Here is a 13,931-nt window from a genome sequence, read left to right as displayed (position 1 = left end):
CATCTCCACTTTGGTCTCTTAAGTCCAAAGGAGATCAGATTGTTCAGATGCTGTTGTGAACTTTAACATACAAAATGCTAACCGAGACCATCAGAGTCTGAGATGTAGCTCTTGGGGGTTTTTTTGCAGTGTGTTAGGGTTACATGGTCTCGTCACTGTGGAACGTCCACTCCTGGGAAGATTGTGACATTGTGTTAACACACACCCACACACTCCAAACCAGCAAACTACCAAAACTTTTATAGAGGCGCTCACAAGTGTTGACGCTTCTATTCATCAACTGCATTTGATTAGCAGGACTCCATAGAGTCTATTGAAACTCTATTTTTTATGTGACTACATGATAAAATGTGTGAGTATGATCAAGACCCAGAATATGGCAATGCATGCAAGCCAAACACCAAGGGCAAAGGCATATTTTTGAGAAAAATTGAATTGCAGTATTTCAGTGAATACTGAATTATGAAAAACAAAGCATTACTTAAAAACAAAGAGTCATCTTCTCATTAGCAGTCCAGGCCATGTGTCTCCTCAAGCACAGAGTTAAGTGTGTGTGTGTTACGTTCCAATCTACTCTCCATTAAATGTAATGGAGCCAAAAGATATCCCAGAGATTACGCCTCCAACTCTCTTGGCACTCTCCATGGCGAGTTCAAGAGTTCACTGTGAGCCCCCGTGCCCGTACGCACCCCCCCGACTCCACGCACACAGAGAGCACACGTGCCGAAGTTAGTCAGCATGTGGGACAAGGAAGCAAAGACTCGGATGCGTTTTTTTGTTTGTTTGTTTGATGATATATTTTTTAAAAATATGTTGCACACCTCAGCTGAACAGCACTAGCCTCCTATAAGCGAGCTATCGAAACGCAAGCGAACAGGGGATCAGTGCACCTCCTAGATTCACCCCGTGCTTTCGTCCTTCCCCTGCTTTCTCTTTCTCACAACAGATGCATGAATCATCTCCACTAAAATAGCCCTTGATCTGCCTACACAGCTTTCATTTTTAAAGCTACTAGAGAAAAACAAGCAGATTTATGTCTCTGTGAAGCAGAACATAAACCTCGGAGTTAGTTATACTGAGTGATTATGAGGTTACATTTCAATTATTTTTACATGTCCCTGACGCTGTAAAATGAATTGCATGTTATAAAAAAACTAAAAAAACAAGTTGGATTAATTACGAGGCGTCACCTAAGAGTTGTGCGCGCCAGCCCAAATATCGAGATTACCCGCTGGGATGCAAGTGAATCTTGTTGACAGTCTCTCAGTCCAGAGAGAAGCAGGAGTGTGGGATGGAGAGGATATTAAAGGATAAAAAAATGTGATGCTCTGCTGAGAATTGATCCCAAACTGCCTCCTCTTGAACCCTCTCGTTCTCTGCTCCTGTCTTCTCCAACACACTAAACATCATCGCCACATGGCTGCTACGCTGCAGGTGGCCACTATAAAGCAGAGGGAGCCGAGTCATAATTAAGACAGGAACTCGCAGTTCCAAAAACTCTGAGCCGCAGCGTGAACGCAGCCTTTGAGGTAAACTCATTAGAGATGCAAGCAGAGTGTCCCAGTTATGGTGCTTTCCTCCTATTGTGGTGCGGATGTGATGCTTTTTAGTGAATAAAAAAGCATATAGAATCTGATGATTTTATTTTCATAAGCCCAAAAATATGGCGTGCACTGGAGCTGATCTTTATCAGAGTAAACACCAAAGGTCACAAAAGTTCACCAGTCAAAACTTGTTGGGGGTCAGATGGTTTCTATTTTATACCCAGAGGATTTAAGAGAGGTGGAGTTGGGATAATATGAAGCGCACATAAGTGCTCAGACACCGGTACCTTGTGAATAGTTCAAAGGAGCCCCGACTATTATGACAAGTTACTCTAAATATGTTACAAATGATCTCCAATACATAAAAACATGCTTGAGGAGTTTTCCGTTATTCATTAATTCATTTTTGGAGCCGTGGGAGCGGCCATGTTTTGTGCACACAATGTATTCTGGGACGATGACGTGTATTGGTTGTTGGCAGTATAGGCGCTTTTGTTCAGCTAACCCGTTTTGTTTTCTATAGTGTAGCAGCCGTATTAATTAACTTGCCTATTAGTGACCTGGTTATGACTTGGTAGACCAGCACTATACCGGTCATGGAGGCTAACAAGGGCTGCCCAAAGAACATCTGGATTAAGACATACGGCTTAAAAGTTTTGGTGCACTGTGCTACATGGAGAATCTGTAAAAATAACGATATTGTAATTTCACTGTATAATAAAAATTAGAATTCTGTTAATGTTTTTATCATGCGGTTATGCAATACCATGGATAGCTGCTGCCATAAAATTGAGCTCTTTACAACAAAAGCTCTCAGTAGCCGCATAGACACCAGTAGTTTTCCCCCACTCTCGCGTCCTCGTGTGACCGATTGTTTTCATCTTCATGAAAACATTTGGCATATTTTAACACCACATATATATTATTGAAAGCACAGTGCATATTTTAGCGCAAACATGTCTAAAAAGCCGGGGTTCCTTTTAAATAAACCAAATATCCCAAACCCAACTTTAAAGTTTTACCCTCTGTCAAACAGTCATTTGGCATCATTTATTTCTGCTCTAAAGTTGGTCATTTTAATACGCGAGTCTATGAGGAGTGGTGCATTTTTGCACCCTCAAGTGGTCATTCGAGGAACTGCATTCTCTGATGTTTTCTTTTACGTTTTCGTCCCCAAAGGCTGTGGATAAAATGAGAAGGACTTTACTCCGACCTGCACAAAAACATTTAATTTCTACATTTGAACTGTGAAATTGTCTATTATAGATATAAATCTATTATAAAATGTTGGGAAGGAGACAGAGCGTGGTCTGTCTTGCACAAAACTCGGGTCGCTGAAGTTCTTCCGTACCAAACAGGCTTTCATTTCCACGTGTAGCACAGTGGGAGTGGAAGCAAAAAAGATTATTGTCAAACCATTGCCACAAAGTTGCAAATATCAGTGTATCTCGGCTATGATTAAGTTCACCAGCTCAAACCAGCTCATGTGTTTTTGCTAACTGCAAAGTACATAAAAAGCTATTATGTTTTCATACTTAATGGTTAAAAACCTGTTGACCTCTTTTGAAATGACTGATCAGGTTCAGAGTAAAAAAGTGGCTGACATGTCCTTCATTCTCCTGACTCACCGTACAGTACTGCTCCTGTTTAAGAAGATTAAGCGTTAAGTCTTTCCTCTTCTCAGTCCTTTCAAATCCGTCATCAATCAGAGCTTTCATGTAGGTGATGGATCCGTGCCATGTGCCGGCCTAGCAGGCCGCGTCGGGCATTTAGCTCAGGCTGGAGTCTAATTTGTTTTGCCTGCAGTGGGCAAAGTAGCTATCAAGGCAACATTATTCGTCAGTGGGGACGGAGCAGTAATGAAAAGCACTCAGATGGGCAGAGGTGCCCAGAGGTCAGTGTAATGGAGGCGTCCTGTCTCGGTGAAGTCTCTCAGTGAATGAATAGCTCCCCTGCATACCAGTGTGAAAATAGATTTTGAGCATCTGGGGGTATAACAGCGCATAATTTTGCTGACCACAGTAGGAAACATTATGTTGAAATCATAAAATGTATACACATTTAATTGAAGCAAAGTGGTTTTGGGAGCTTTTTATTGCAAGTATTCATTGTGCTGAGACCGAGGCTTCATTTTTCTGTCTCTGCTTCTGCTTGATTGCAGGTTTTATTAAACTAAATGAAAGGTTCTAGTCTAAAGGATATGAAGGCAACGAATGCATCACTGATTAGCCAGGTGTAACACGAGCCGGCACGTTTCACCCATGTCAGTGTCTGCCCCCCCCAAACCCCCTGCTCTACCTGCAGATAACAAGGACTACGACGCCTACTTGTCCTACACCAAAGTGGACCCGGACCAGTGGAGCCAGGAGACCCGAGAGGAGGAGCGCTTTGCCCTGGAGATCCTCCCCGACGTGCTGGAGAAGCATTATGGGTATAAACTCTTCATTCCAGACAGGGACTTGATCCCCACAGGAAGTAAGCTCTCTCTCTCACGGCGATGTCACGTTGTGTCGAATGTTTTCTTGTCGCTTGGTGTTGCTCGTGTTGCTGTTGTCACTGCAGTGGTGATGCCTTGTTTGTTGTTATTTTCTGTTATGCGTTTGTGTTGTGGCATAACAAAGACTAGCGAGGCCGTCATTGCTTCATATGATCTTTATAAAGTTAGCTTTTATAACCAAAGGCTGAGCAAAAGTTGATGAGTATGCTAAAAGTGTTATAGCTTAGAGTTTGTTTAGTGTTATTTATTCATTTAATTTCAGTTTTAGTCTTTAGTTTCCTTTAAAGGCAACATTTATAAGAGAGAATATATGGCTAAGTATTAAATCATGGGACATAGCTAGCCCAACCTCACGTAAGCAAGAAACGAATTATGCTAGTACCAGTTCAGTTCTGAACAACCTCTTTAAGTATTATACTCCTAAAAGAAACCACTTCCTAGTGTAACGTCTAAGCACTACATGTAGTCAATAAAAGGGCACCAAAAATGGGGATATGAAATGGATTGCTAATGGAATAGATGGATAAAATAGTGAATCAAGATTGTGACATATGAAAATTAAGGGATAAAAGGTTGACTATTTAACTGCTTCCACCTGAAGGGAAACTCAACCAAACCCACTTTAAAAACCTGCTGGATCAAAATTTTATTACAAGAATTCTAAAATAATACTATTTTTTTTATTATTTATAAGGGGACCATGAATTAAGTTATCTTCAAAATATTTCGCTCATAGTCAGAAAATTGTGTTCCAGTATTAAAAGCTGTATCTAAGGCAGGGACCATTTGCACTATTTATAAAAAATAAAAAAGGCATTTAATTGTATCCATTAATCCTGTGTGCAGTAACTTTGGGTTGCATATATTTGTATTTGTATTTATTTATTTATTGTCATTGTCAGAGAACAATGAAATTGCATTTGGGGCTTCCGTACAACCCGTAAATAAAATAATGAAGAAAATAATAAATACCCCTTAAAACCCAGGTGTAAATGATACAATATGAAAGGATGTGCAATATTTGATACGATGCGATGTGATTATTTTAGGGGGTGATCTTGGAAAGGCACCTTAGAACGAGGGTTCGACTTACGAGGATTTTTAAGCACAATTCCGTGAACCTTTTAAAGTTTGCCAGCAATGTTACAAGTGCCTCTGAAAAAACGACTGCAGTTTAGCTTGGCTAGCCTGAGGGGTCCACCCCTGTTAAACATTTTCATAACATTTTAATGAATCAAATACAAAAACTGATCAGTGAAAAACTGGTTGTACAGTTGTTGATTATTTAAACAGAAAAACAAATTCTTATTTATCTCAACTTTTATTTATTTATCGTAAACTTAACCTTTATTCCACATTTCAATCCATAACAAGCTGTGTCTTCTGATAGGCTGCCCCTCGACTGGCTTCCGCAGTCAGTGCTTGTAAGCTCTGCCTTGTTATACAGACCTGTCTGTTACGACGGAACAAAGCAGGACCAAACCTTTGAAATCATGTGTTTAACGTTGTCTGAAGCCCGAGTTTTTGGCTCACATAAATTGTTTTGAGACACTTTGAGGCATAATTATTTGAAACTTTAGCCACTTTTAATGTGAGTATCCAACCAGTTGTCAACAGGATATATGAAAGTACATGTACTTTACTTCAATTTTATTCCACTTCATATTTCTACTTTATGTATATTCTTGATTTAATAAGTAGATTAAGGTACAGTATATAAATTCTAACTTCAAGTAGGCAACATAAAACATTGAAATGCTAGACAAGGGCTGTACATACTGGTTAATTATTTATCTGCTTTAGCATTTAAAGTGCATGATCTGCACCATTTTAAGCCTGTGGGAGGCATAATAACCTATATCACATATGCAACATAATTATCAGGAGGAGTCAACCCTGTTATTACGGTCCATGTTTCTAATCCAGCTCAATACAAAGTGTGCCTCTGCATGCTGCTATGTAACGATGTCAGCCATACAATCAAAAATCTCTTTATGCATGGATATTAATGCATGTTTTACCACAGTATATTTCTAATGGAGCCTCTCACCGTGCCCTGTGCTTATCTTTGATTAACCGATCGCAAAGATGAGCTCGGTATCATGATGTTATTAGCATCCGTTTGAATACTTGCAACTGCCTGTCTTTTCTGCACATAGCACCATTACTAATTATGCTCCTCCTCAGTGGAATTGTGCAAAGGTTGTAAACCAAATCCCTTGCTGTGATTACATGCTCCATACAGGGGGACTGTTGTAATATGGGAAAAATGGCATAAAAATGCAAGGATGGAGAGAAATCTGAAGTACATCTGCCACAGTTGCAGCTCGGTGGCACAGCTTGCTGGTTTATCATGTCTATGTATAAACATTTAGCTCCCATTGGGAATGTATTAGCATCTCAACAGCTGATATAATAAAGTGTAATCCACAGCTATAGATAAACACAGTTTGGCCATTTGGGACGTCAGCGTGTGTCAACAATCTTTCTCCTGAGCTGCTGATTGTAACATGTAATGCCACAGTATGCTGGGTGAACGTATTATACCACTGTTATACGTTTCTGACATACTCATCTAGTGCACACTGAGTATTTTTTTAACATATACCAGAAGTAACAAGTCTTGGCTGAACTATGTCCAAGTCCTTTGCTTTTTTATGCTACGTGTCCCATATTAAACTGGAATAAACTGATCAGCGTGCTTATCGTTTCACAATCGCTACCAGCGCATCAGTGGAGAAACACAGTTTATGCCAGAGCCATGTCCCCGCATTCACACAATTGTTTTTAATGTAAACAAATGTTCTGCGAATCTTTTAATCGACCTTTGAATGTAAATATCTATGTTTAGGTTTCACCAATGATCATTTCCAGGATGACACAAGACTACTTAGAGGTACTTCTTCCCCAGATCTTTAACGCTCGTGCCGACACACTCCGACAAAGACTTTCTGATCAGATCAGTAATGTAGAAAGTGATTGTGGCTGCACTTTGTATTAAAAGGTTTTGACATGATTGTTCTGACTGAAAAAAATGTTTGTTTTTAGATAAATCTTTGATCTTTGAGAGCATTTAAAAGTTATGTAGTAGCCATTGAGTGCAGCTTATACAGTCTTTGGTAACACTTTACAATAAAGGACATAAACATGAGGAATCAGAAGCCTGACATCTTGTTAATCATTAATTAGTATTTTTCAAAGTTTTTATAATCACTATGGTCCAGAATTTCACTATAGATAATAAGCATTGAGCTGAGAAATACTACATGTTAGCGCGTCATCTGTTGAGCTGACCAATTTATTAACAGGCCGATATTATTGGTTGATATTGGCTATCTTTCAGTCTATCAGTATCTGTGTTTATAGCGACTGGCAACAATTATAAAATGAAAGAAGATGTTAGAAACACCCTTCATCCTTCTCAGGAGTGCTGAGAAGGATGAAGGATGAAGTTTGTCCACCGCTCTGTAAATTTCCTGTAACTAATGTGTGTTTGTAACACCACAAACACAGCAGCCAACTAATCAGAGCCAAGTTGGGTATGAATGAGAAAATAAATAATCTGTTTATGTTATATGTGTCTCAGAGAGAAAAAAAATCTTCCAATAGCAGCGTTTCAAATTTCTAAGTCATCAAATATCGGTAACGGCACCGTTCATATCCTTATTATTCCCTCTTACTTATTGTTTCATTTTTAAGTTCTGGATCAGTACTTATTCTGGAACAGCTGATAAACGTATTAGTAACTGTGTAAGTGTCCATTAGTATAAAGCGTTACCAATGCATAAGAATAAACATAGCTCATTTCCTGTGCATGTTTCTTTATTGTGTTTTTTTAAATTAGACGGGCAGGACTGAGGTTGTCAGTCACAAAATGTTTTCAAAAATTGTATTCAAGCTCAAAATATCCGACTGCAGTAAAAAGAAGTGAAATTGAGGTGTAATTTTCTACAGAAATTGTGTATTTTGGTTAGGGGGCAGTGGGAGGGGCATCTGCTGCAAAACACTCAAAGTAGGAAGACATTTATTTCCCACATAGCTAATCTTATTGATCTGGGCTATTTGCACTTTAGACTTTTTTTTAACATTATTATTGTTTTCTTTCAGAGACAAACAATCGAGAGCAGAGCCACTGTGATTTCCTGCTCCGTGTAATTTAGGTTTTATGCAGATGTGAATCAATTATTGCTCATGCAACAGTTTGATTGTAAAGCTTGTAAAATCTCTGAAAGGGGGGATTTAATCTATAAAGCTATAAAGTTTTATCACGCCGCAACCCTCGAGAGGGCAGATTTACTTTCACTTTAATCAATTCAAAACATTAAAATGAATCTTCTACTCATTAGCTAATGATACTGTATCCATTTATTTATCCCTTCATGTTTGTTTTAGTCACGATAAGATGGGAAAACTTAGTTTAACCTAAACTGAATAAACCCAAAGTGAAGACTTTAAGCTTCAGGGACACATTGTGGCAAATTAGCCCATGAGGACCAATTACCAAACAGTAAAGAGACCAACTTGTTGTGTCGATGAAAAGAGCGACTTCAAATCTAAGTTTACTCTAATCAGATCGCTCTCATCGCAAAGCCTCGGGCAGAGCGACTTGAAAGAAGCAGCTCATTCTCATGTCTGCTGGTCTCTTAAAGACCAGCAGACATGCCGAGATACTCTCACAATTTCTCTTCTCCCACACACACACACACACACACACACACACATACACACACACACACACACACACACACACACACATACACACACACACAAGGGTCATGGGCTTTGATTGGGAGGTAAAGCCCAGTTAATCCCGTCTAACTTCCAGTGAGGAGACACTTGGTCTTTGTCTCGGCCAAGAAAGGCTAAAAGGAAGCATTAGCTGCACACACATAGAGGACAGGTCTGTGGAAACACTTCTTCCCATTCATCACAACACAAACAGCTGATTAAACACAATACTGTATTTACTGTATATGATAGATATGAGTCGAAGCTGACAGTGGTGTCTCGCTAAGCTCTGAATCTAAAGCCTCTTGTTACTACAAGTACATCTTCTTATTAAATGCGGCATAGACTATAGCTGTTTATTTAAGTGAGGATCTATAATCACAAATCTATTTTATCTTCACTTTATGCCTCAGTATCCTGACGCCAGATGGTGGAATAATTTAGCAGCGATACATTTTAGAATCTGTCAGATGTGTGATGTTTGTTTCACGTCCTCAGCTTTCGGTCTTTTTTGTTTTTCCCCCCTAAACGTCACACTTTTTCGTCTGGTAATTGGACTTGTTTGTTTAAAATTTTGATAAAAAGGAAGCTGTTGGGTAAGAAGCCGCTATGAGGCCAAGAGAGTTCTTCAAATAGCCTGTGTAATGTGTTTCAGCATATTTTCATCACATATTAGCTCTCTGTAGTTTCATGTACAATTACAAATGAGCACAATTAAAAATAGAAATGGATTTAATGTTTGGACTGTGTGTAAAAGATGGATGTAGCCACTGCTGGATAGCAAAGACTTGCTTTAAAAGCTGCAGTTGACCGCTTTGGGTGTCGCTGTGTTGTTATTTCAATCAAATCAAATCAATTAAATAAGAGCGGTTCCTGAGACCATAAAAATATGTTTATTTTATTATTGTATTTTGTCGACTTCGAAACAATCAGGCTTCTGCCCCCTGCAGGCTGTTTGAATTGATGAGTTTAATACATTTTTGCATTGATCTCGTTAAACAAAGGTCTACATAAATACACTGTTCAAAAAAATTAAAGGAACACTTTTTAAACAAAGTTTAGCGTCGAGTCAGCTAAACATAGTTGTTCCTGGTTGTTTCTTTGCTTTGGTGTTAATGAAATTAACAACTGTGCTAGAGGAGCAACAATGAGACAACCCCCAAAACAGGAAGGGTTTTACAGGTGGAGGTCACTGACATTTTTTGCTCTGCTAACTTTCTCTGACTGTTTTTTTCACTAGCTTTGCATTTGGCTAGGGTCATTGTCACTGGTGGTAGTATGAGGCAATAGCTGGACCCCACAGAGGTTACACAGGTAGTCCAACTCCTCCAGGGTGGGCCATGAATACGTGTCACTTCCAGAGAGTTTACTTTGTCTCCCAACACAGTTTCTCCTGAAAGAAATTCCAGGAGATGGAAAGTTACTCTAGGAGAGCTGAACAGGACCATAGAAGGCCATTAACCCATCAACAGGATTGGTATCGTCTCTTTTGTTCAAGGCAGAACAGGATGAGCACTGCCAGAGCCACTGGTGTGAATGTGTCTGGCCAAACAATCAGAAACAGACTTCATGAGGGCAGTCTGAGAGCCTGACATCTTCTAGTGGGCCCTGTGCTCACTGCCCACCATCATACCTGACTGGTATTTGCCATAGAATAGCAGAATGGGCAGGTCCATCATTGGCAATTTGTGCTTTTCACAGATGTCAGCAGGTTCACCCTGAGAAGATGTGAGAGACGTGAAAGGGTCTACAGAAGCCTTTGAGAATGTTATGCTGCCTGTAACATCATCCAGATAGACTGTTTTGGTAGTGGGTCAGTACGGCGTCATGCACTGACCTCTACAGGTGAGGTAACGGCACTCTGATTGCCACGGGATGAAATCTTTGGATCCATTGTCAGACCCTACGCTGGTAGAGTGACTGTAGCTCAGGTGGTAGAGCAGGTTTGAGTACTCAGAGTAGAAAGGCGCTAAATAAGAACCAGTTCATTTACTGTTTACAGTGGGCCCTGGGTTCCTCCCAGTGAATGACAATGCCCGGACACATGTGGCAAGAGTAATAAGGCAGGTCCTGGAGTATGAAGGAATGGATTCCATTGACTGGTCTCCATGCTCACATCCAATAGCCGAAACCTCTGGGACATTATGGCTACGTTCACACTGCAGGTCTTAATGCTCAATTCCGATTTTTTGATCAAATCCGATTCTTTTGTCTGCCCGTTCACACTACAAATAAAATGCGACAGCAAACACGCTCTAGTGTGAACCCTCAAAGCGGCCCGCATGCGCAAAACAAGACGTCACACACAACGCGCTCTGTTTAGACCCAGAGCAAACAGTATTGTTTGACTGATGGCCCTAATATAAAGACTTCGGACTTTACGTTTCCCAATTTTTGCTTTTAAGTTATTTTGTTATTCACATAATAATGTAAATAACCTAATAATGATCCTTATTGCTGTTTTAGAGGAGCGGTGCTTCAAAGGATAGTTGCAGACTTCTGTCAGAATCTGCAGATTATACAGTACAAATAAAATGTTCACGTTTCTCCAACGTTGTCTTCCCAACAGTTTCACTGACATCTACGCTGGATGGCCAGGAAGCGTTCGCGATGTCTTATCGGGCGCTTCTCCGGAGCTGATAATTGGCGTCTGTCTTGTGTCGGTGACGTAAAAGACGGATTTAATGCGACCTGACCGTTCAAACAGCAGTCGCTTTCTGAAACATCAGATATGTATCGGATTCAGTACCAGATCGGATTTGAAAATATCAGATTTGTGCCGTTCACACTGTCATACCATGATCGGATATGGGTCGCATAGGGTCAAAAAAGTTGGATTTGATGCGCTTTCGCCTGCAGTGTGAATGTAGCCTATGTTTTGGTACATCCCACACCTCAGACTGTCCAGGAGTTTAGTGATGCCCTGGTCCAGATCTGAGAGGAGATCCCCAGGACACTATGTTTGGTCTCATTAGGGTGCATGCCCCAGTGTTGTCAGCCATGCATTCAAGCACATGGGGGTCATACAAACTACTGAGTACAATTTTGTGTACTAGACTTAGGGATAATTGTTTCCCTTTCATTTTCATTTTCAAGCTGTCTTTGAATTCTGCCCTCTGTAGGTTGACTGAGATCTAATTTGATTTCAAAATGTTCCTTAAACTGAACAGTGTATGAATGTATATAATCTGTAGGCAAGGAATGAGATTTTTAGTGTCAGAGGTATCCTCATTTCCAGTTGTCCACATGCAGGCCGCGTTCTATTGACCAATCATGTTTTAGCAAAGATTTGAGGTCTGTGTGGAAAATAGAACAGTTTTGTTGAGATGGAATCTAGAAATGAAAGGCTGGAATTTGAAAATAACTCAGGTCTTTAAATCATTTATATTTACTTGCATTTATAAATTATGCCTGTTGCATAAAGTAGAAGAATGAGCCATTATCTGCTACACTGTAAGCACCAAAAACCAAAAGCTCTAGACTAGCTGATGAGTTTGCAGATGACTTGTGCACAGGCTTCAGTTTTTAGAGCAGGAGGTTACATTCATCTTTTATATACAGTCTCTGGCTAACAGAAACAAATAATGTCTATATATGATCGTGCTGATTCATCAAAAGATATACTTTTCTGTCTCTGTGTCTGTGAATCCAGCCTACATCGAGGACGTAGCGCGCTGCGTGGACCAGAGCAAGCGGCTCATCATCGTCATGACCCCCAGCTATGTGGTGCGGAGGGGGTGGAGCATCTTTGAGCTGGAGACGCGGCTGCGCAACATGCTGGTGACCGGCGAGATCAAAGTAATCCTGATCGAGTGTGCCGAGCTGCGCGGCATCATGAACTACCAGGAAGTGGAGGCCCTCAAACACACCATCAAGATGCTCACGGTCATCAAGTGGCGCGGACCGTCCAGCAACAAGCTCACCTCCAAGTTCTGGAAGCAGCTGCTGTATGAAATGCCCTTCAAGCGCATGGAGCCCCTGAGCATCTCCCACGAGCAGGTGCTGGACGTCAGCGAGCAGGGCCCCTTCGGGGAGCTCCAGACCGTCTCGGCCATCTCCATGGCGGCGGCCACCTCCACCGCCATGGCGACGGCGCACCCGGACTTACGCTCGACCTTTCACAACTCTTGCCACACCCAGATGAGGCAGAAACACTATTACCGTAGCTACGACTACGACCTGCCACAAGGCGGCACGCTCCCGCCGCTGTCCTCGCTAGGCAACCAGCACACCTACTGCAACATCCCCATGACGCTCATCAACGGACAGCGGCCGCAGTCCAAGTCACCCCGGCAGCAGAGCCTGGAGGAGGCCCACGGCAACAACGCCATGCTGCCGCTGCTTCCCAGAGAGACCAGTATATCCAGCGTTATATGGTGACAGAGCCGGGCGGGGTAGACTGTGGATCTTTATGATGTCTGTCACAGGGAGGACTAACCACTGGCACTCAGACCCTGAAAGGAGCCAGGTGAACCTAAATGGCACTAAGCTACTTGCTGCTGTTGAATTTTGCACCAGGAAACAACCGAAGGAGGGGAGGGGCTTCAAACTGCTGGAGAAGGTGGTGTTTTCTTTTTTGTTTGTTTGTTTGTTTTTTGTCCAATTTGAGCTTTTATTGAAACTGAACATCAACAAAAAAAGAAGAAGAAGAAGCAAGGAGAACTTTTTTTGTATGCCTGTATAAACACTCACGTAACACAAGCCAACACCTATGATCATTTACCCCGAGAGTCGAGGAATACAGGGTCCTGTACATACGTTTTCTAATTCTTTGTAGCAACAGTGTTTTGGGACTTGTTTCTTCTTTCTTTGGGACTCATTTTTATTATTTTATGTTTTTTATTCTTTTCTTTCAGTTTGTACAAAAAGTGAAGCAGTGAAGGCCTGTGAGACGTGTCGGTTAAACCGTTGTTACCTTTATTTTTTTCATTTGTTTTGCTGGTGTAGTTTCTAAAGTTTTTGAGGGGGGGGGGCGGTTAATTCTTTTTATTTTTAATGGGGTTGGGAATACAAGTCACAGCCTTCGGGAGACGAGTAAGATTTGGATTTGAGTTTCAGGGTTGAGAATCTGGCCTCAACCAGAATATGCAAAACTTGGAGTCCAGAAAACACATGGGGGGGGGTAGTGGGTTTCCCCTAATTCATCGAATGCTTTCGGAGGA

At 41.1% G+C, this 13,931-nt stretch overlaps 1 protein-coding gene across 2 annotated transcripts in view; it reads left to right on the top strand.

Moving 5' to 3' along the window:
* The window catches only part of LOC102314322 (interleukin-1 receptor accessory protein-like 1-B), a 322,298-nt gene extending 308,373 nt beyond the window's left edge, over window positions 1-13,925 (top strand). Inside the window, exons 10-12 of one of the 2 annotated variants that reach the window (XM_005919972.3) lie at window positions 3,849-4,019; window positions 6,893-6,937; window positions 12,422-13,925. In XM_005919972.3, coding sequence (XP_005920034.1) covers window positions 3,849-4,019; window positions 6,893-6,937; window positions 12,422-13,149 — 944 coding nt within the window. In that variant the 3' untranslated portion in view covers window positions 13,150-13,925. The remainder of the gene's footprint in view (window positions 1-3,848; window positions 4,020-6,892; window positions 6,938-12,421) is intronic. The other variant, XM_005919973.3, reaches the window with a different exon arrangement.
* The last annotated feature ends 6 nt before the right edge of the window (window positions 13,926-13,931 follow it).

Source organism: Haplochromis burtoni, unplaced genomic scaffold (assembly GCF_018398535.1).
Source record: "Haplochromis burtoni strain Fernald_Lab_line unplaced genomic scaffold, NCSU_Asbu1 Contig_40, whole genome shotgun sequence".
NCBI classification, from domain to species: Eukaryota; Metazoa; Chordata; class Actinopteri; order Cichliformes; family Cichlidae; genus Haplochromis; species Haplochromis burtoni.
This window is presented reverse-complemented; position numbering and strand designations above follow the sequence as displayed.